Source organism: Ahaetulla prasina, chromosome 3 (assembly GCF_028640845.1).
Source record: "Ahaetulla prasina isolate Xishuangbanna chromosome 3, ASM2864084v1, whole genome shotgun sequence".
Classification (NCBI taxonomy): Eukaryota; Metazoa; Chordata; class Lepidosauria; order Squamata; family Colubridae; genus Ahaetulla; species Ahaetulla prasina.
In genome coordinates, this window is record NC_080541.1 from 183,769,591 (window position 1) to 183,791,861 (window position 22,271).

At 37.9% G+C, this 22,271-nt stretch overlaps 1 protein-coding gene across 4 annotated transcripts in view; it reads left to right on the forward strand.

Annotated features, from left to right (window-relative positions):
* The first annotated feature begins 527 nt into the window (after positions 1-527).
* HMGA1 (high mobility group AT-hook 1) overlaps positions 528-22,271 on the forward strand; it is a 31,589-nt gene continuing 9,845 nt past the window's right edge. Inside the window, exons 1-4 of one of the 4 annotated variants that reach the window (XM_058175560.1) lie at positions 3,189-3,211; positions 3,700-3,744; positions 14,594-14,702; positions 19,990-20,073. In XM_058175560.1, the coding sequence (XP_058031543.1) occupies positions 3,204-3,211; positions 3,700-3,744; positions 14,594-14,702; positions 19,990-20,073 (246 nt within the window). In that variant the 5' untranslated portion in view covers positions 3,189-3,203. Of the gene's footprint in view, positions 932-2,929; positions 3,212-3,699; positions 3,745-14,593; positions 14,703-19,989; positions 20,074-22,271 lie in introns of those variants that run through there. The other 3 variants (XM_058175561.1, XM_058175563.1, XM_058175562.1) reach the window with 3 other exon arrangements.

A 22,271-nucleotide genomic window follows, 5' to 3' on the forward strand; every position in this document is an offset into this window, starting at 1 on the left:
ATAATCCCAGGGCAGATTTACAAACATGGAACCCAGGACTTTTGACCCCAAAAGTCAAATTACATACCAATCGCCAACACATACATTGTGTGGCACAGTCTCGATTTGGGCCGGCCCTAAATTATATTCCCCCCCCAAAAAAAATCTGTTAAATCAGCTTCAGCCCTATTTGGGGTCATTGAGCTTCTGAAATCACGAAACGTATTCGCCCCCCACCCCACCTCTTCAAACGAAGAAACAAAGCAAGGGGGCAGGGATGTTTTTTTAAAGTTTTGCAAAGCGTTCCCTCCCATTTCTTCCTCATCTTTTGGAGCGAGGGGGAAAGGCAGCAGCTACGGTAGCGCTCCCGCCGTTGTTTTCCTTTTGTTCTTCGCAGTTCAGCGCAGCCGCTGCTTTTTTTTCTTTTTTGCTTCCCCCGAGCCCTCTAAGCAGCCTTTTAAAATCACCCTTTTTTTATATTTCCTCCACCCACAGGTGATGATGCAGACGCCGAATGGCTCCTCCTCCTTCCCCTTTACCCTCCCTCCCCCTCTTTCTCTCTTCCACTGGAAGGGCTAAGCTCCCCTTAGCCAGTCAGCCTGCCCTTATTTAATTTGGAGTGTGATTTTGCTATTTTTAGCTTCTGGATTCTCTCCAGTAAGATTTAGAGGAAGCTTTTTTTCCTCTTACTTTTTTAATTCTGCAAATGATTTTGACCCAGCTTCCTTCCTCCTGGAACATTTTTTAAAAATTTTATATAAATAAGAGGGGGCCTGCCTGCTTATACGCTGTTTCTCTCTCTCTCTCTCTCTTTTTCCCCCCCACTGCAAGTCTCCCTGCCTTCTGCTTCAGATCTGCAATTGCAACCATCAGCAACCAGAAGGGGGGATTATTTTCATTTCACCACAACACACAAGGAAAAACGTACACAGATTCGCGAATAAGAGTAATTGTAAGTTGGTGATTTCTAAAAAAAAAAAAAAAAAGTTGCGTTAATTTTATTTTACATTTGCAGAATTTAGAACCGGATTTTGCAAAGTCATTTCAGTTTGCAAAAAAATGTATCTGTGCTCGGAATTTACAATAGGAAGCAAGTAAGGCATGCGGAATAAAATAGTCTCCAGCCTTTTATTCTCAGCGTGCATGCAAGTAAGAGAAGAAGGGTTATATGTGTGGGAAGGGAGGTCTTAGCAGAGCTCACTGGATTGGGGAAGGCGGAATGGCCTTGCAATTTGTGGCTAAGTGGGTATGCCTTTTCTCAAGCACTTCACCTTTAATGTTAAATTCTAATGCACTTGATCCGGATTTTATTCAGGGTGGAAAACTGATGGATGTTTTTCTACAGATCACGGGTCGGATGGTTTTAATATTCCTTTTCTTGTCTCTTTTTTATTTTTTATTTTTATTTTTTAACGCCGGAAGCGTAGGTAGCGGTTAAAACTGCTTTGCTTATTGCAACTTGCACCTATCTACGAGACTCCCATAACATTGGAGCTCTGGCGGCTGGTGTTTCAGGTTTCTCTGCCCCCCCCCCCTTTTCTCGAGATCCTTACAAATACATGCACGCTGGGGCTGTGTTCATTTTCAAATCGCGCGACACTACTTTCGTCCACTTATTAATTTTTTCAGTGGGTTTCTTCCAATAGACATGCAGATCTGGAAAAAAATTTGAGTGTGTGTGCGTGCAAATAGCAGGTGCATTGGGTTTTCTAGAAACACCCCCTTCCGCTCTTTTAAAGGGGAAGATGCCGGAGGTTTCGTTTTCTTTTAAAGGAAATTGGTATAATCTGAGCTATAGCGTTTCAGATGTTGAAATGATTGGTAAATTTAACTAGATTTTCTCCTAGACGGATTTACTTTATTCATTTATTTATAAAGCCTGTGCATCGTTTTTGGCTTACATTTTTGAGTAAAACTTGTGGCTGTGGTTGGGGGAGGGGTCCCACACTACTGCCCAAAATATGTATATTTAGTTTCAGTGAGCTGCAGCTACTGATTTTGAATGTTTGTGTTTTCATTAGAGGCTCTGATTAGGCAGATTCAGATTCAGATTCCAGTCTTGATGTAGTGAATTGCTCAATTTGAAAATATTGGAGAACTTAAATCAAAAATATGTTCAGACATGAAAGTAATGCATCTAGCCAGCATATTATTAGTGCTTGGCTAACTGATGTTGGCAGAATTGAGAAAGTGTCTTGAAGAGGCACCTCAACCTAGTTAACTAATGGTTGGAAGAGAGATTGGGGGTATTTCCTCTTTCTACTGATCAGGAGGGTTAGTTTTAGTGGAAAAGGAGAAGATGGAGCGTGTAACTTTCCCCCATCAGTGTTCTCTTATATAAAGCTGCTTGCTAACTTTAAAAAACTATGTCATTTACCATTTTTCCTCTTCACAAAGAGGATCATACTCTCCCTCCCCCATAAATCAACGCCTTGTGGGATTGAACATTTGTGTCCTGAAGGACAGCTCTTCAAAAGTTTCCAGTTCTGTTAACCTTCCTGTGTGGCCCTCCAGCCTTCCTTATCACTTCCTTTTGTTATTTGCACTTCAAGTGGGGCTGGCTGTTTTAATAGCCCATCTTCTGGGGCTTCAAAAGAATCCCCCTGGAATGCTCCATTAAGGGATCTCCCAAGCCAGCTCTATTTTCAAACAGGCTCTTCAAATTTGTGATTTGTGTTTATGTATTTTCCTCCAGCATATTGTAAGCAAACCCAAGCCTTTGCACAGAAGGTGCCCCAGCTCCTGGGTGGAGACTGTGCTGCTTGGATTTAGGCCAGCCATTTTGGATTGAGCAACCTGTTGTCTTTCAAAATTTAATTTGTTATGAATCAGATAGAAGCAAACAGTTGTGGTGCAAGCAGGGTGTGGGATGGGAACATGGAAGGAGAATTGGCAGATTTCTGAGAAGAAAAATCACCCCAGAGGATTGCTGTTTCTAAGGGTGATAGGTTGTGACTGCTGGCATTCAATTTCATTTTGAGGAATGGGTCCTCAAAATGGAATTGGCCCTAATAGCTGTCTAGAATAATATGTAGGGGTGGAGGGATGCTGCATAAGCATTTTCCTTTTTTCCATCTAGATAAATATATCCATGGATTCTCAGTTTTCCCGGCAGTAACTATTTTAGGATGTAGACACAGGATGATTTACATTTTCCTGCATTCATTTAAAACTGGAGATTTAACTTCCATTGTTGTAGCAGTGTTGGTTTTCTTGGTTTCTTCATGTTGGGGTAAGACTTTCCAAAATCTGAATCAATTGTTTGTCAATTTGGACAGTACAGGTAATTCTTGATTTACAACAGTTCACTTAGTGACCATTTGAAGCTACAATGGCACTGAAAAAAGTGACATGACCATTTTTCACAATTCTGGCCGTTGCAGCATCCCATTGGTCATATGATTTACATTCAGATGCTTGAAAACTGGTTCATATTTATGACGCTGTGTCCCAAGATCATGTGATCAACTTTTGCAACCTGACAAACAAAGTCAATGGGGAAACCAGATTCATTTAACAGCTGTATTACTAATTTAACAACTGCAGTGCTTCACTTGACAAATGTGGCAAGAAAAGTCATAAAATGGGGCAAAATTCACTTAACAAATTTTTCACTTAGCAACATAAATTTTGGGCTCAATTGTGGTCATAAGTCAAAGGCTACCTGTACAACGGAAGTGAGTGGGGATGATTCTTGCCCTTCACTGCTTTCTCCATCAGCAGATGCAAAAGGGCATTCAGTCGTAGCAAGTACCTGCAAAGCATGTAAGTTGCCTTTAAGTATTTATAGTCTCATCAAAATTCATCATCTCCAGCAATCCTGAAATTTGTGGAAGTATATATTATTTCCACAATAATATATTAATTTATACATTATTACCATAATGTTTATTTTGGCATTTTGTCACAAATTATATACCATTATTTTCACATGTTATTTATTATTTATTTATTGCCCCAGATTGTTGGGGGCAATAAGTTGACTTTGTATATAAATATACAAATAGAATGAAGACTATTGCTAACATAGTGTAAGCCGCCCTGAGTCTTTGGAGAAGGGCGGGATATAAATGCAAATAAAAAATAAATTTTTTTTACAAAAATTAGATGACTTGATGAACAGATCTAGCCTGTTCTACAAATCCTGTTTAAAACAAGCCATAGCTTGATGCACTGTGTAGACATAATCATTGAATTAGACAAATAAGCTAGCAAACAGTTCATGGAAAATGGAAAATTCCTAAGAGAAATGGAAAACATCCTTGTAATAATGGTCTGTGTAAAATACAGAAGTTTGATTGATTGTGTTTTCCATGTGATTCTAATGATAACTGTTAGAAGATACCCTTCCCAAATTGGAAATTGCTATTGTAAATCTAAGAATTATCTATTAGGTTTGCAACAATTCATATTCATCCAACTGACTTTCATTGATCAAAGTACTGTGATAATAAGTTACATAGTCTCTCTCTCTGGTCTAAAAGTTTTAGTCCAATTTTAGATAGATCACTGCCTAAATGAAATTTTTAGACATTAATTAGAGCTAGTTTGCTGTAGTGGTTAAGGTGCTCACTTTGAAATCAGGACACTCTGAGTTCTGATCCAGCCTTAGTATGAAAGCCTATTGAGTGGCTTTGGGCCAATCACTGTCTCTCAATCCAACCACCTCCCAGGGCTGTTGTTATGGGGGAAATACGAAGAAGAAGAAGTGTTATGTGTATTTCCTGCCTTGATTTACTTATAAAGTAATAAAGGCGGGATAGAAAAACTAATAAAATAAACCTTTATTTTTTTTTCAGCCAGAAATGTTGATTTTAAAAGACAATTGAGGAGGATAGAGTATGTTTATATCCAGATGTCTGTTAAATCCAAATTTACAGCGTCTGTTGCAAATGATGAAAATGTGTATTAATTACACAGACTACTTTGAATGCTAAAGACTTGTCTGTTATTTGGAGGGCTGCAAATCTGGTATGTTGCAGTGAAAGTAATAAAACAAGATTCATTAAATCATGGTTTCACTATGATCTGACAGGTGCAATATTTATTTATTAATCACATTTATAATATATGAATACTATTCTTGCTGCAAGTAGTTTTTATTCAATTTATTTGATTTGATAATTACTTACATATGTATCCTTGTATAGTTCTGATATTATTACATCTAGTCCTCGACTTACAACAATTTGTTTAGTGACCATTTGAAGTTATAACCACTGAAAAAAGTGATTTACAACTGTTTTTACATCTACAACTATTGCAGCATCCCCATGGTCATGTGATTGGAATTTTTGCACTTGGCATCTGGCATATATTTATGATGGTTGCACTGTCTCAGGGTCATGTGATCACCATTTACAACTTTCCCAGCCCACTTCCAATAAGCAAAGTCAGTGGGAGAAGCCAGATTTGCATAATGATGTGATTCACTTAACAATTGCAGTGATTCTTTTAACAACTATAGCAAAATGGTTATAAAATGGGGCATAACTTACTTAACAACTATCTTGTGTAGCAACAGACATTTTTGGCTCCTTCTGACCATAAACTGTATAAAACATTAATCCCTAAAAGTAAAAGCTATATAGGCCAAACTATTTCTGAGTTTGAATTGTATAAGTAGAGCTACAGTGCAAATACATTGCAATGTATAAAATTGTACTATAATTTTCTCAGAACAAGCATAATGTTCAATTCATGTCAATCTTCCTCAAGCTAGTATCTTCTACAGATATTAGACTGCAATTTCTGTCATTCCTAGGCAAGCTGTCTGAAGTTAAACATCTGGATGGCACCAGATGGGGAAGAAGCCTAGTTTATAATCATAACTCCAAAAAGAGGTTCACAACATAATAAAGCTATTACCTTTATCTTCTTGGGTGTTTTCACCAATGAATTGCTTTTGCGTTCTGTTTATGAGATCTCACAATTTGTGTTATTTTAAATTATTTTCCTGTTCCTCTCTTCACATCTATTTTTCTGTTCCCCTCTTTACATCTATTTTTCTGTGTGTATGTGTGTGTAAACATTCCTATTTATTTATTTGTTTATTTATTTAATTTACAGAATTGATAAGGCTTCCCAACTCAATATGATTGTCTGATGTACAGTTTTTCCTTTTACAGTCTATTTTTGATCTGATGGAAATATGAATTAAAACTTGGATTGATAAAAATATTGCCTGAATGTGGATTTTACATTTTCTTAATAACTTGGTGAGAATGATTGCTTTTACATCTTCAATCATTGTGCATGAGAGCTTTCCAGTGTTCAGAACTCGGTACCAGCTGAAGCAGTTGGCGTAAGATTAAATGGACTCTGGGGGGATGGTAGAGGACGAAGGCCTGGAGGAACATTGTCCATGGGGTTGCGATGGGTCGGACACGACTTTGTGACTGACTAACAACAACAACAAAAACCAGCTCTATGGAATTCACAACCTTCTGCATTTTCCTCAATCCAGGTTTTTAGAAGGGAAAAGTATAATATTCCTTGAAAATGAGTTGATCCGGTATTGATTATATTGTTATATCCTGAGTGGTTATTGGTACATTAATATACTTTCTAGTTCGTGTGGTGAAGGCAATGCATACAAATTAGTTTCTGGAATTGAGATCCTAGCTTGTCTGGAGTAGCATTTCTTCCTCTTTCTTTTCTCATGAAGAGTAAGACTGGTTTTGCCCAAAGTCTTGCTGCAGCCAGGAATGCTACATGTGAGCGAGAATAGAAAAACTAGGGGTAAATTTGGGGAAGTGTAACATGCTGAATAAAATACAATCTTAGTGGAATAAATTGTTCTGTTAGATATGAATGAGTGGGAATGAGATGAGAGAGTACAGGAAGAATGATTAGGACATTCAGAGACTCAAGAATAATTGAAAACAATGTTGTATACTCAATATCTGTTTAGAAAGAGGTCTGCTTTGAATTTGTGATTTAAGTTCATTCATGCATATTACAAAGGAGTACAAAACTAAAAGTATGACTGGTTTGATTGTTTATAATGAAAATTGAGAGAAATATACAAAGCCCTGATCATCTGAATGTTGGGCGACCATTTTTTAATAATGTCAAAGATTCATGGGGGAAATAGATACAAGAGAAAAAGAAGTGAAAGAGGCCACTGAAACAGAATGACTGCTGGGATGAAACTCAAGTGATGGTGTGTTAGAAAGAATATTTGAGAGAGAGATATGGATAAAAGTGATATGTCAAAGATTGGAGTTGAAATGTTCTTAGTGTCTAAGAAAACACTAATGAAATGGAAATAAATGCTGTGAGAATAGGGGCCGTGGTGGCTCAGGCTGTAAGATAGCCTGTTATTAAAACACAGCTGCCTGCAATTACTGCAGGTTCTAGTCCCACCAGGCCCAAGGTTGACTCAGCCTTCCATCCTTTATAAGGTAGGTAAAATGAGGACCCAGATTGTTGGGGGGGCAATAAGTTGACTTTGTAAATATACAAATAGAATGAGACTATTGCCTTACACACTGTAAGCCGCCCTGAGTCTTCGGAGAAGGGCGGCATATAAATGTAAACAAAAAAAAAAGAATCTTAGACTGAGAAGACTGCAGTAATAGCTGGTATCACTAAAGAAACTTTAAAATATGGATGTGGTTCACATGTGTGAAGCCAGCACCTGTGCCTGATATCTGGAAGAATGTTATAATATTCTCCCACAGGGGAAAAAAAAAGATAGCAAATTGAATGTTAAAACTATAAGGAGGATTAGAAGTGGGCCTAGGAACAAGTTTGACAGAATTCTGATTCAAGGAAAAGGACAATATAGTGCAGTTCCATGTTGGACAAAGGGTAGGCAGCCCATCTTTATTGTTCAACATATTGAAAAAGAAAAGTATAGTTTATTTGGAGAAAACCTATGATTAAGTAAATAAGTTTGAGTTATGGGATATTTTGCAAGAGTGTGTTGAAAGTTGGTTTGCCGAATGCAATACAGCTCAAGTAAAATCTGTATGAAAATAAATAAAATGCCTAATCAGCATTTCAGCATTACGCAAGTGGTAAGGATGTCTCTTTATTATTTATTATGTTTGTGGTGATGTTAAAGATATGTTGATTGAGCATGTGAATTTGTATACTTTGTATGTAGACAATGCCTTGTTGGCTAAGAAACTGATTTGTATCAAGTGCTAAATTGTACAAATGCAAATGCAATAAGGAATTTTGATCTGAAAATTACTAATTTCAAAAATAAAAGTTGCTTTTTACAAAGAAAATGGGATGCGTGATTGTAAGTTATATGGTAAAAAAAATAGAAAATTGATGTTGTACATCATGTTAAAACATTTATTGAAAATGGGGCTATGGAGAAATTTTAAAACATGTAAATAGAAAGATAGTTCTATTAGCATTTGATCTATGGTGAAGAATGAATGTTTGCCAAAAGAAGCAAAAATGGCTGTGAATAACAGCATGCTTTCTTGCCCATTTAGTTGTATGGAAGGGAGAGCTGGATATGTGAAGAGGAACATAACAATCACTTGAATGCAGTGGGAACAGGATACTTAAGTGTGTGGTTACATCAAAAAGAGATGGGGTCAAGAATGAATGAGTGATGGATGACTGTATTGAATTCAAAAGTGAGTGACCAATATGAAAAAAAAATACATTGGAAGTATTTTCCATGCAGAGAGTAAATAAAGATTGAATTACAAAACAAATATACAAAGTACAAACAAATGACTTGAGAGGAAAAGGAAGACCAAGAAAGTTATGGTTGGGTGGAGCTGATGAGGTCTGAAGAACAAAAAGCAATATATGAATCAGTGTATGGGAGAGGCAGGGATGGTTCTTCAAGGATAGGAAAGTATGTTGAATATAGTGAATAGTGTTAGTGTAATATAATTTTAGCTTTTCTTTTTTCTGTTTCATGTTAATTTAATTTCTTCAGCTTGCTTTTTCTACTTTGGCACAATTTTATTCTACCACAAAAGGAAATAATGTAATAGATACATATTTACATGAATATGTATTGATGGCTTGAGAGTGTGGTTTGTGATGGTGGCTTTTTAATCTTAGGTGAGTGGATCTATTTATGTCATACATAAGGAATTTATTGACTGCATGCATCTTTCTCAGCACCTCTTTGCAACTCCAAATTGAAGGGGACCATTTTTTCACTTTTTTTTTTCATTTTGATTGATTTAAGGGGTGAAACACTTATATACCAAGATTGAAAAAGGTTGGCTACCTTTAATCCTCTCTGAAACCTATGGGGACCTATAAAATTATAGGGGCCATAATTTTATAACAGTTGCTTAAAGACTACTACTCAGTCCTTAATAAGTTTATTCCAAATTAAATCCACACTGAATTCAATAAGTTCAACTCTGTAGCAAGCATTTCTAAATATTATTTATAGGTGTCTGGCTCTTTTTAAAAAGGGTATGAGTCATTTCCATAATTGAGTATGAGTCAAATTTTGTAAAAAAGACTAGTACTTCTCTGTTCAAAGTTCATAAATCTGTCTGGAGTATATATTTTTAAACAATGTTCCTAGAAATATCTACATCCTGCAGGCAGCTAATTCCAAGTCCAAAAAAAAATCTCCCTTGGTCATCTCATAAAAACTCTCATAATTTTGTTTTCTTGGCTGAGTTTGTTTTATTAGAAAAAGCGCTCCTTTCTCAACTTTCTCAACAAGCAGGTATCCTGCTGCGCCGGTTGGAGGGATTGGGAGTGAGAGGCACCGTTTATCGGTGGTTCTCCTCCTATCTCTCCGACCGGTCGCAGACGGTGTTGACGGGGGGGCAGAGGTCGACCCCGAGGCGCCTCACTTGTGGGGTGCCGCAGGGGTCGATTCTCTCGCCCCTTCTGTTCAACATCTATATGAAGCCGCTGGGTGAGATCATCAGTGGTTTTGGTGTGAGGTACCAGCTGTACGCGGATGACACCCAGCTGTACTTTTCCACACCGGGCCACCCCAACGAAGCCATTGAAGTGCTGTCCCGGTGTTTAGAAGCCGTACGGGTCTGGATGGGGAGAAACAGGCTCAAGCTCAATCCCTCCAAGACGGAGTGGCTGTGGATGCCGGCATCCCGGTACAGTCAGCTGAGTCCACGGCTGACTGTTGGGAGCGAGTCATTGGCCCCGATGGAGAGGGTGCGCAACTTGGGCGTTCTCCTGGATGAACGGCTGTCTTTTGAAGACCACCTGACGGCCGTCTCCAGGAGAGCTTTCCACCAGGTTCGCCTGGTGCGCCAGTTGCGCCCCTTTCTAGACCGGGATGCCTTGTGCACAGTCACTCACGCCCTCGTGACGTCTCGTCTGGATTACTGCAATGCTCTCTACATGGGGCTCCCCTTGAGGGGCATCCGGAGGCTTCAGTTAGTCCAGAATGCGGCTGCGCGGGTGATAGAGGGAGCCCCTCGTGGCTCCCGTGTGACACCTATCCTGCGCAGACTGCACTGGCTACCTGTGGCCTTCCGGGTGCGCTTCAAGGTTTTGGTGACCATCTTCAAAGCGCTCCATGGCATAGGGCCGGGCTACTTACGGGACCGCCTACTGCTACCGAATACCTCTCACCGACCTGTGTGCTCTCACAGAGAGGGACTCCTCAGGGTGCCGTCAGCGAGACAGTGTCGTCTGGCGACACCCAGGGGAAGGGCCTTCTCTGTGGGGGCTCCCGCCCTCTGGAACGAACTCCCCCCAGGACTTCGTCAACTTCCGGACCTCCGAACCTTCCGTCGCGAGCTTAAAACACATTTATTCATCTGCGCAGGACTGGATTAGTTTTTAAATTTGTTGGTTTTAATGGGTTTTTATCATTTATTCTAAATTTTTAATCTAGGCCAATTGAATAAGTCTTTTAATTGTATTTTAATAGTATTTATATTGTAATATTATTGTTTATTTTATCTGGCTGTGAACCGCCCTGAGTCCTTCGGGAGAAGGGCGGTATAAAAATTTAAATAATAAATAAAGAAATAAAGAAAACTTTTTGAATTTATAAGCTTTGAAGAAAAATTATTTAGATAATATTGTAATCTAAAAAATGTGGATCTTTTAAACTGTATGCTTTGCATTTAGGAATAAGGATAAAAATGAGCTTTTGCTACTGGCAATATTTGTAAATAATAAAGCTTTATCAAGCTGCTGCTACCTCATGCCTCCCACCGACCCGTACGCTCACACAGAGAGGGACTTCTCAGGGTGCCATCCGCCAAACAATGTCGGCTGGCGGCCCCCAGGGGAAGATCCTTCTCTGTGGGGGCTCCTACCCTTTGGAATGAACTTTCCCCTGGTTTACGCCAAATATCGGACCTTCAGACCTTTCACCGCGAACTGAAAACATATTTGTTTGTTCGCGCGGGGCTCTCTTAAATCGTTTAGATTTTAAATTTAAAGTTTTAAATTGGGGTTTTTTAGATTTTATATATTTTAAATTTCGTGGCCAAACTATATAATAAATTTTTAAATTTATTTTTAATTGTACATTGTTTATTTTTATTATGGCTGTACACCGCCCTGAGTCCTTCGGGAGAAGGGCGGTCTAGAAATCTAATAAAATAAATAATAAATAAGTATTGTGAGTATGTTAAAAATGCCTAATCCTATGAATATTCTTCAATTCTTTGCTTATGGGAAGCTTCAAGATGTCTATTTCTAATTGTCAATGCCATAGACTAAACTTCTAATGGTGTACATAAGAGAAGGGGAAGGCACATTTTGGGATCTCTGGCCACATTTGGAAATTAAGTGCAAATTGTGGCAATGCTAAGAAAATGCCTGTCATGTGCAAAGGCATGTACATGGTAGGATTAGCTGGTCCCCAAAACACCCATTGCCAGAAGGACAATTAGTGAAGTTGTTGCGCACTAATCCCCATAATACATGGTCTATCACTTCACTTTATTTTTTCATGGTAGGTAAGGTACACATCCACCCCTCTTTTTTATTTTTGTATAAATATATAATTATATGGAGCCCCAAAATATTATTGCAATTGAAGAGGAAGAGGTTTTTAGAGCATCAATATTTTTTCTGTATTTTTATTTAAAGATGTCTAAGCAAACTTAAAAGGCAGGAAGATAGCCTGGGAGACACCAAGGAACATGTTTGCAGGGATATGGATGCAAACAAAATTCTAAACGTGAGGAGAAAAGTTTCTGACATCCAAAGGCATTAACACATTGATTTTTAATATGTTATATTAGACATTCAAATAGGGGGGAGAGAGAGGTTCATTCATTTTTTGAGACAGTTACATACTACTATCAGTTTGGGTCTGACCTCAACCGCATCTTGAGCCTTGATAAATCTTTAGATTATCATATATAAACAGCTCTGGCTCTTTTTAGTCAAAATCCTTTGTGGGTTTTCTGATAAGATGCTGTCAGTTCCTGCCAACAACTAGGAGAAAGAATCTACAAGCCAGCATTTCATTGAACCTCTCTGTGTTTAGAATGCACAGAAAAGTTGAGGATTTCTCTTTTCTATTCAGAGGCCAACAAAGAGAATGTATGATTGGATGATATGCTGTGGTTGCCCAAAGGCATCTAATTTTAAGGAAATGGTTTGGTTAAACATGGTCAATGTGAATCTTTTAGAACTGGGGACAGGGTGGTGCCCTGCAATTCAAGCTGATACATTGGTGTTTATTGTGGAGGAGTCGCTGCCTATTGACTCCCCCTGGTCATAGGGGTCACCATGGAAACAGCTCAGCAGGTAGTCTACCCTTTTATGGCCTTGTTTCTGATAGATTCGGACAGTTGTCAAGTTGCAGACAAACATTCAAGAAGTTGGATATTGCTGTGTATGACTGGAAAAGTAGCTGAGGGCAGAACAATACAAAATTACATGAGGTAGCACATTGACATTCTCATTTTTATCTTAAAGCAGATATTTTGATTGAAGTAGTGCTATATGAATAAGATTTAACATCCTTCCAATATGGCATTTCAGAAATTCCTCTTGTAGGGCAGTGCTACCATCATTCTTGTCCCACTCAGACAGTATTATTGTCATAGTAATAGCAGCACAATAGATATGAGTTTGGCCTTTAAGAGAAAAAAGTATCTAGATCCTTTTTTTCTCAACCTGATTGGCCATGCTAGATGAGGATTTGGGATATATAGACCTAAGCCCATTTGATGCCTTTAAATTGGGAATGATTGGCTTAGATCTAATTTAAATTGGTTATCTTAGTCAGTATAATGCACTTTTCCTGTCAATTGCCCTTAGTAACTTTTGTAAAATTCTTTTTAAAGTTTGTCTTGCAGAAGACCTTACAGCTTCTAAAATATATTTACTATGTTGATTTTGGCTTTAAATAACTTTGACCTATGTTTTCTGTTTTTCAAATTCTTTGTGGAATAAGCTATCTTCCTAAATTCTTATTCTTGCACAATTTAGATTTTTGGATTGGACATGTAAGACTGGTCTGGCTGACCCTCTTCTTTATGCTTCCATCCCCAATGCCTTTTTTTCAGAAATCTATTGCAATTTTTTTCTGCATTATGTGAGGAAAACATCTCATATTGCTTAGCACCAATATTGCTTAGCACCAATATACAGTTGGTTATGAGTATGCAAGGAACAAAATGCTAGGATATTAATTTCTCTTCATTGTAATATTTTCACTGGCAGTACTGCGGTAGTTATAAGGCTTAGACTCAAAATGATCTTCAGAGAATTCACCTTAAAATACAAGGGCTTACTAAACAAACAACAAACAAAAAATGCCTGTGGACACAGCCCTCTTTTCCATAGCAGAGAATGCTTTTTGCTCTGAGGCTTTATTTAAAACAAACCATATTCTTTTTTCATTCAGAATTTAGGTTATTCTTCTATCATTGATAAATTAATGATAAATTAATGAATTCATGGAATAAAACTAATAACTAATTGCATATTTAATCGGGTATCAATTGTAAAAGAAATTATTCTAATTATTTTAATCTGTTGGTAACACAATAAATGTGAAGTGAGTCTGATTAACTTCTAAGAAGCACTAATATTCTTAGTCCAATAAAACATGTAGCCTTTAATAAAAATCGGAAGTGTTCTAGTTTTGGGGTTGGCAGAGTGACAAGAGTAGTGCAGCTAACTCTTCCAATAATGGTCATTCATGATATTTGTGTTAGACTGTATGTTGTACTGCAGTGAAGCAGACAGACAGACCAGACAGACACACACACAAATTTAGAACAGGGGGCCCTTTGGATGCCTTTGGAGCGTGCTGATCTGAATAGATCCATTTTTCAAAGCGCTTTGCTTTCCCTACTGAGGCAAATAGAGGGCATTTCCTCTTTGCTTGGTTAAGAGCACCTCTTGAAAGTGTAGACTGGGCTTTTCTTTTGCTTTCTGGGCAGGAAGAGGGCAGAGCCTTAAAGGCACTTTGCATTGTTCATACCCTTTCATAAGGTTTGATAATCTAATATCAATGAACGTATCTTTTCTTTTATGTACACTGAGAGCATATGCACCAAGACAAATTCCTTGTGTGTCCAATCACACTTGGCCAATAAAAATTCTATTCTATTCTATTCTATTCTATTCTAATAGAATAAAATCTATTTTAAAATCTACATATGTTGACATTTGAGAGAAAAGAATTAACTGAATCATTTTATATCTGTCCTTTTAAAAGAGAGAAGATGAGTGAATCCAGTGCAAAATCAAGCCAGCCCCTGTCTGCTAAACAAGACAAGGATGTTTCAGAGAAGAGAGGACGAGGTCGGCCCAGGAAGCAACCCCAGGTTTGTACAGTGTTCAGCTTCCCTCCTGTTATTAGGGGAAACTTTTGCAAGATGTACTATGAATCTTGCCTCTGACTGGTTATTGTTTAAAGCAACTGAGTCATAATAAAAGGGAAATACAAAGCAGTATTACTATGGTGCAACCAAAGCTATTGATGATACACAATGAAAGTTAAACATTAGTAGGTCATTTACTTTGCATACTTAATGAAAGCAACTCCTCTGGGAATCAGGGCATCTTGCTTTATGATGCTAGCAGTAATTGTGACAGTCTAACTCCTTTGTTTCTGGAACAAACACAGTTCTGTAGAGGAGTACTGAAGCAAATTCTGAATCTCTGCCCATATTCATAATTCACAAGTATCAAAATATTTTCCTTCCTAAACTATCTAGAAAGTATTTCAGTAGCATCCAAAAAAGTTCAATGAATGCAGTAGCCTGATATACTAGGAGAGTATTGCCTTAGAGTTGCTTATTTTGATCCCAGAAAGAATGTATTTTCCCTCTAGAGATTATTTCAGCTGAAAGTTTGGGAACTCTGTAGAATTGTCTGCAACTCTGCAATATTGTCATCTGTAATATGATCAGAGCTTCAGTTAAGTCCTTTTAATAAGTAGAGGTTCTAAAGCAGTTAATATAGCAGTTAATACAGTATATTGTGTCATTGAACACACTGAGCAAACATTGGGTTTCCAGAGAGTTTACATGTTTTGTCTCACTACTATTTATCGTCAAAGGACTTGAATCATATTATCCTTTATAATATGATTCAATAGAAGATTTTGATAGGGAATCGCTTCACAATTACTGAAACATCACTCTCTGTCCTGATCTCTTTGCTCTGAGTTTTCCTCTTGAGTTTTCCTTTCCTTTAGTTTTTGAAGGAAGTACATTCAGTTGGAAAGTAGAATATCATTTATGTTATTTGCATTTTGTCATTACGCAGATGTCATCATTTACATCACTTCTGTAATGACATAATTTTTAAAAAAACATAAACCCATTGCACTGTGGTTTATAGCAATAGCATTTAGATTTAGGTTTATGAAAATGAGACTTCCATACAGCCTGTTCTACAAATGTGTTGGCCATGTGTTGGCCTTCTACTTCAAAGTATATTTGTCTTTAGTGATATAGGCTCACTAAATAAGAGGGAAAATGCAGCTGTGCATTTCCAGTAACATTCTCACTATAGTACATTTAACAAACTGATTTTCAGTAGATTTTCCAAATGTACACTATTAATAGTTGAGTCAGTTAACACTTCTTACCATGCGTATAACTTAAAAGCATATAATCTGAGTAAATATAGGCCTGGATTCTAGTCATAACTATTTAACCAAGATACTGAAGTATAATTTTGATTTTGGATGACAGCTTCATGGTATATTTTCTATTTTACCAGAAGCAAATGTATGTGCCATTATTTTTCATCTTTTCTATCTAACCTGGAATGATCTTCGAACCACAAGTCCGCTTCCCAATGTTATGGAGCAGGGGTGTCAAAATGGCGGCCTGTGGGTCGACTGCATCACACAAAGGCCAACCCAGCTCCACAAAGGGAAACATTGTTTTGATATATCACATGATGGCAATGTGACACAGCGAGTTTGACATCCATGTTATGGAACATTACATGAGGCTCTCTAGTGACAGTAATGTCATTGTACAAGACTAGTTAATTTGAAGGAGCTGTTTCTAGCATTTCAGGGACTTAAGGGTAAAACTAAAACTGGGAAGCCTTTCTGGCAAACTGTTTTCATCCCCATCTTTAAAGCCACCAATCCAAATAAAAATGGATCAAATTTGATAATTTTTCTGCTGGTTTTTGTTACATTTGGTCAAAATGCTAAGGGGCTACAAATGGGGGGCTGGGCTGTGGATTTATAGTCACTGATCAAAGTCTTGGGAACCCTGATCCTTTCTACATGTATAAAATTACTCTTACTTCTACATGAAAGAGATCACGTTTTTTGCTGATGTGAAGTATCAACTGACACCACTTTCTCTTCCATCTGCCTGAAGTAGTACAGTGTGACAATCTTTTTGGAGAAAGGCTAATGTTGGATCATTGGCTTCTGCATACTACTAAAATTTTTGTGTCTGTAATCTAACTGATTGAAACGGTGCATTATAGGGTATTTCAGTCAAGAAACTCAAGTTGACTAATTTGCAAAATGCTGGGGCCCATTTCTCCTGAGGCAATGAAATTTGGGGAAGTTGTGGGTTCTTCAACATTGCTACTTCACCTTTGGCCCAATCTGCCACGGTTATGTGATCCTCATTTTCAACAAGTCCATAGGAGGGCACCACACTCCATTGTTCCATCCTCCACCCGGCCTGGTAGGAAAGGAAAGGAAAGGAAAGGAAAGGAAAGGAAAGGAAAGGAAAGGAAAGGAAAGGAAAGGAGAAAAGGAAGTGAGGAAGGAAGGAAGAGGGAGGAAGGGCGGGAGGGAAGAGGGAGGAAGGAAGGGAGGGAAGGTAGCCAACTTTAAAAACCGCTACAAAAATATATGCCACCAAATAAAGACTGAATGCACCAATTACCACATCAAACAATGAGAAGACCTTCTGCGCACAAAATCCAATCGCGCTTTCTATAATTTTGTAAACAACAAACTTAAAGACTAGAGATCCATCCCACCCCTAAAAGGATCTAATGGTAAAGAATGTAATGATGAAACAGTTAAAGCAAACCTCTTCAACACATTCTTCGGCTCTTTGTTAACAGTAATGGCTCATACCCAAAATTCCCCAGTCGTACCAACAATGATTACAACGATCTAACACAAATAGATTTCACAGAAGATAATGTTGAAAAGGCCCTTCACAGACTGAAACCATCTCTATCTATTGGACCTGATGGTCTATGTGCATACTTCTTAAAAAAGCTTTCCATTGTTATAGCAAAACCCCTAAGCATAATCTTTGAAAAATCTTTCAGGACCAGCTCCCTTCCCAAACTATGGTCACTAGCCACAGTCATCCCTGTCTTCAAAAAAGGAGACCCCAGCCTAGTTGAAAATTATAGACCAATTTCTCTATGCTGCGTCACCTGCAAAGTAATGGAATCAATCATCAACCAATCCATCACCCTCCACCTTGAAACAAGCAACCTACTCTCTAATAAACAATTTGGTTTCAGAAAAAAATTATCCTGTAATTTACAACTTCTTCACTGCAAAAACATGGACTACAAATCTTGATCGGGGCAAAACAATAGATGCAATTTATATAGACTTCTGTAAAGCTTTTGACTCAGTGGTACATGACAAACTTCTTCTAAAACTAAAATCCTACAGCATCTCCGGACCCCTCCATAATTGGATATCAGCGTTCCTGTCAAACAGACAAGAAGTGGTCAAAATTGGCAATGCTCTTTCAAATCCTATTCCTGTCAAAAGTGGCGTTCCTCAAGGCAGCGTTCTTGGACCACCGCTCTTCATACTATACATAAATGATCTCTGTGACCATATCTCAAGTTATTGTGTTCTCTTCGCTGATGATGTTAAACTATTTAACACTACCAACAATGCGGCTACCCTTAAAAAAGAGCTTGACTTTGTGTCGGAATGGTCAAAAATTTGGCAACTCCAAATCTCAACCAGCAAATGCTCTGTCTTACACATTGGAAAAAAGAATCAGAACATTAAATACAAGCTTGATGGACATTACCTTGTAGATGACCCTCACCCCGTCAAAGACCTTGGAGTTTTCATATCAAACGATCTAAGTGCCAAAGCCCACTGCAACTACATCGCCAAAAAGGCTTTAAGAGTTGTAAACTTAATCTTGCGTAGCTTCTTTTCCAGAAAGATTACACTACTAACCAGAGCATACAAAATATTTGCTAGACTAATTCTCGAATACAGCTTGCCTGTCTGGAACCCACACCTCATTTTGGACATTAATACAATTGAGCATGTCCAGAAATATTTTACAAGAAGAGGTCTCCACTCTTCTGATCACAACAAAATACCTTATGCCACCAGACTTGAAATCCTGGGTTTAGAAAATTTAGAACTCCGCCGCCTTCGGCATGACCTGAGTATAACTCATAAAATCATCTGCTACAATGTCCTTCCTGTCGAAGACTACTTCAGCTTCAATCGCAACAATACACGCGCACACAATAGATTTAAACGTAATGTGAACCGCTCCAATCTTGATTGCAGAAAATATGACTTCAGTAACAGAGTTGTTAATGCCTGGAATGCACTACCTGACTCTGTGGTCTCTTCTCAAAATCCCCAAAGCTTTAACCAAAGACTATCTACTATTGACCTCACCCCATTCCTAAGAGGTCTGTAAGGGGCGTGCATAAGAGCACCAGCGTGCCTACCTTTCCTGTCCTAATGTTCCCTTTGATTGTATCTAATTTGTATGGTTATTTCATGCTTATACTTATATATACTGTTGTGTTTGACAAATAAATAAATAAATAAATAAATAAATAAATAAATAAATAAATAAATAAATAAATAAATAAATAAATATAAAAGGAACAGGAAGGAAAGAAGAAAAGGAAGAAGGGAGATAGGAACAGAAAGAAAGATAAGAGGAGGGAGAGGAACAAGAAGGAGGGAAAAAGAAATGGAACAGGCAGGAAGAAAGAAAGGGAGGAAGAAAAGAGAAGAAATGAATGAGGGAGGAAAGTAAAGAAGGAGGGAGAAAAAGAAGCAAGGTAAGAGGGAGGAACAGAAGGAAAGGAATAGGAAAGCAGGAAGGAGAGAGTAATGAAAGAATAGGCAGTAAGGAAGATTGTCAAGGTTCACTGGTAGCTTCTCATAAAGAAACTCAGTGGGGAAGCCAGCAGCAAGCCAGAAGTTGCTCCCACTCCCACTTTTTTGCCCACCTGTCATCATTCTGTTTCGGTGTTTGAGTAAGGAAATATCTATAAAATGATGGTCTAATGGGTCAGGGGGTCGTCTAGTTTACAGCTAAAAGTGGAATGTTACAGGAAATGTGAAACACTAGCTACAGTATATAACACTTGAACATTGTCCACTATATGATAAAATGAGAATAAGGAAAATGTGTAGATTGTACCACTAAACATAGTGTTACATCTTTGAAACTCGTACTTTAATCACTATAGACTGTATTATGAACCTCTATCAGAAATTAATGTGCCTGTATATCAAATTTTTAAATTGGCTGTATTGGTGGGGTTCTTATATTTCTTTCATTGTAGCTTCTGGATACAGAGCAAAATGCCCTGAGAGAATGTGCAAGCATTAACTACATTTATTTCTCTGTCATTCATTGTAATACTCTTTGCTTATAGCAAGAACCCAGTGAGGCACCAATACCCAAGAGACCACGTGGTAGACCAAAGGGGAGCAAAAACAAGGCCACTTCAAAGGGAAGGGTAGGTATTCTGGCTGCTGGATAATGAATTGGAAATCCTAGTCAATCATGTGAACTCTCCTGTTGTTTTTATGCACATGTACAATTGACAGTGATTGTTAAGACTGATCTGGAGAATTGCTTCAACAGGAATAGCTATCCATGGAAGAATGAACCAGCCATATGTCTCCAAACATTAAATGTATTGGAACAAATTCTTAAATGCCTTTACTAGGACCAACTAGCAATACAGATAGCCTCAACCTACCACCACAATTGAACCCAAAATTTCCATTGCTAAACGAGAGAGATGTTAAATGAAATTTGCCCCATTTTACAACCTTTTGTTGCCACAGTTGTTAAGTGAATCATTGCAATTTCAAAAGGCAACTGGATTTCTTTGGGTTTTTCTTGAAGATGTGTTGCTGACAGTCAGAACTGAAAAAGCTTGGCTTTTCAGCAACATGTCTTCAGGGAAAAAACAGTTGCCTTTTGAAAAAACACCTTAGGGACAACCATGACCTGGATGACTGAGAACCTTGTTAGATGTGAATCACTGCAGTTGTTAAGTTAGTAATATGGTTGTTAAGTGAATCTGACTTCCCTATTGACTTTGCTCGTTAGAGGGTTGCAAAAAGTGATCACATGGGCCTGGGACTCTGCAACCATCATAAATATATTCTACCGTAGTTGCCAAGCATCTGAATTTTGATCACATAACCATGGGGATGCTGTTGTAAGTGTGAATAATGGTCATAAGTCACTTTCTTCATGCTGTAACTTCAGTCAATCACTGAATGGTTATAAGTCAAGGAATATCTGCTGTAAAGAACTGTAATAGCATGAGGGCTGCAGCCAAGTCAATGGTTGGTTAAGAGACAGCTTAGTCTCACAATAAAAATGTAGGTGTAGCAAACTTCTCAGATGTGATTTTCCCTAGTTTTTTAGGCTGTGAAGGCAATTGGGGGGGTGTACTTTCAGACTAGCAAGATTGAAGTCAGCCTTGCCAAGTAATCCAAACAGGAATAAAAAAATTGGAAGAGACCTTGGAGGTCTTCTAGTCCAACCCTGGTTCAAGCTGAAAACCCTATTGCATTTCAGACAAATGGTTGTTCAATCTCTTCTTTAAAACCTCCAGTGTTGAAGCACATCCAAAAATATTTGCAAGTAAGTTACATCAACAGAATCTTGCAAGTATGAAAGTACATTCTCCCCTGTCACCTTTACAGCCCAAAAAACTAGGGAGAATCGCTTCTGAGAATTTTGCTATACTCAAATGTCCAAGGTCATTTCTACATATCATTATAAGAGATGAGTTATGACTCTAGAAAAGGTATACCTTTTCTCTTATTTATTTCTCAATTGGACTATTGTATCTTCCATTTTATTTTTCTTTTAAATATAACATTTTCTAATTCTTTATCTGTTTGTGCATAATCAGTTTGATATTTTTGAAGGTTCTAGGATAAAACTGGATAGCACAAGAAGAATATAAGAATTCTAGGTCTGGTTTTTCATCTGGTAATAAAATAGGACCTAAAGTACCATGGGGTCTTGTCCCCTAATATTTGGAAAGTTTTTGAAAGGTAGAATTTGTAAATATGAGTGGGAAGAAGCACCCTTCTATTGATACTGAATTCTGCCTTATATATGTTTTTCTCTTATCAATTTTACTAGTATCCTGTGAAATATTCAGATGACAGAGACACCATTTTCTGAAATAACATCTGCTTTAAACCTATATGAATACATATGTTAGGAAACAACGGTACTGAGGATCTCCAAATTTCCTCACCACTCTTGTTAACTAAGAATGAGCCAACAGCATGAGAAATCTGCAAAAAAAGCAGTTGTCTCAATGCTACATCAATACTGGTAATCTTTGCTTAACAACAATAGTTGAGGCCAGAATTTGGTTGTTGAGCAAAGCGGTTATTAAGCAAAATGCCCACATGACTACTTTGAACAACGATTGCACTACCATTGGTGGCCATCAAGTAAGGGCCCTGAGTCATGGAGCAGACAGAGAAAAAGAGTTGCCTGCTGAAGTTTGAACTGTCACTGAACAAGTGATTATTAAATGAGGACCGCCTGAATAACCATCAAAGATGCAGTGTTAGACCTATAGAGAGGTTAGTTCATCCTCATCCATGGAGGTTTACTGAATGACTTGTCATGCACTCTCAGTCCAGCATATCTCACAGAATTGTTATTGTGGAG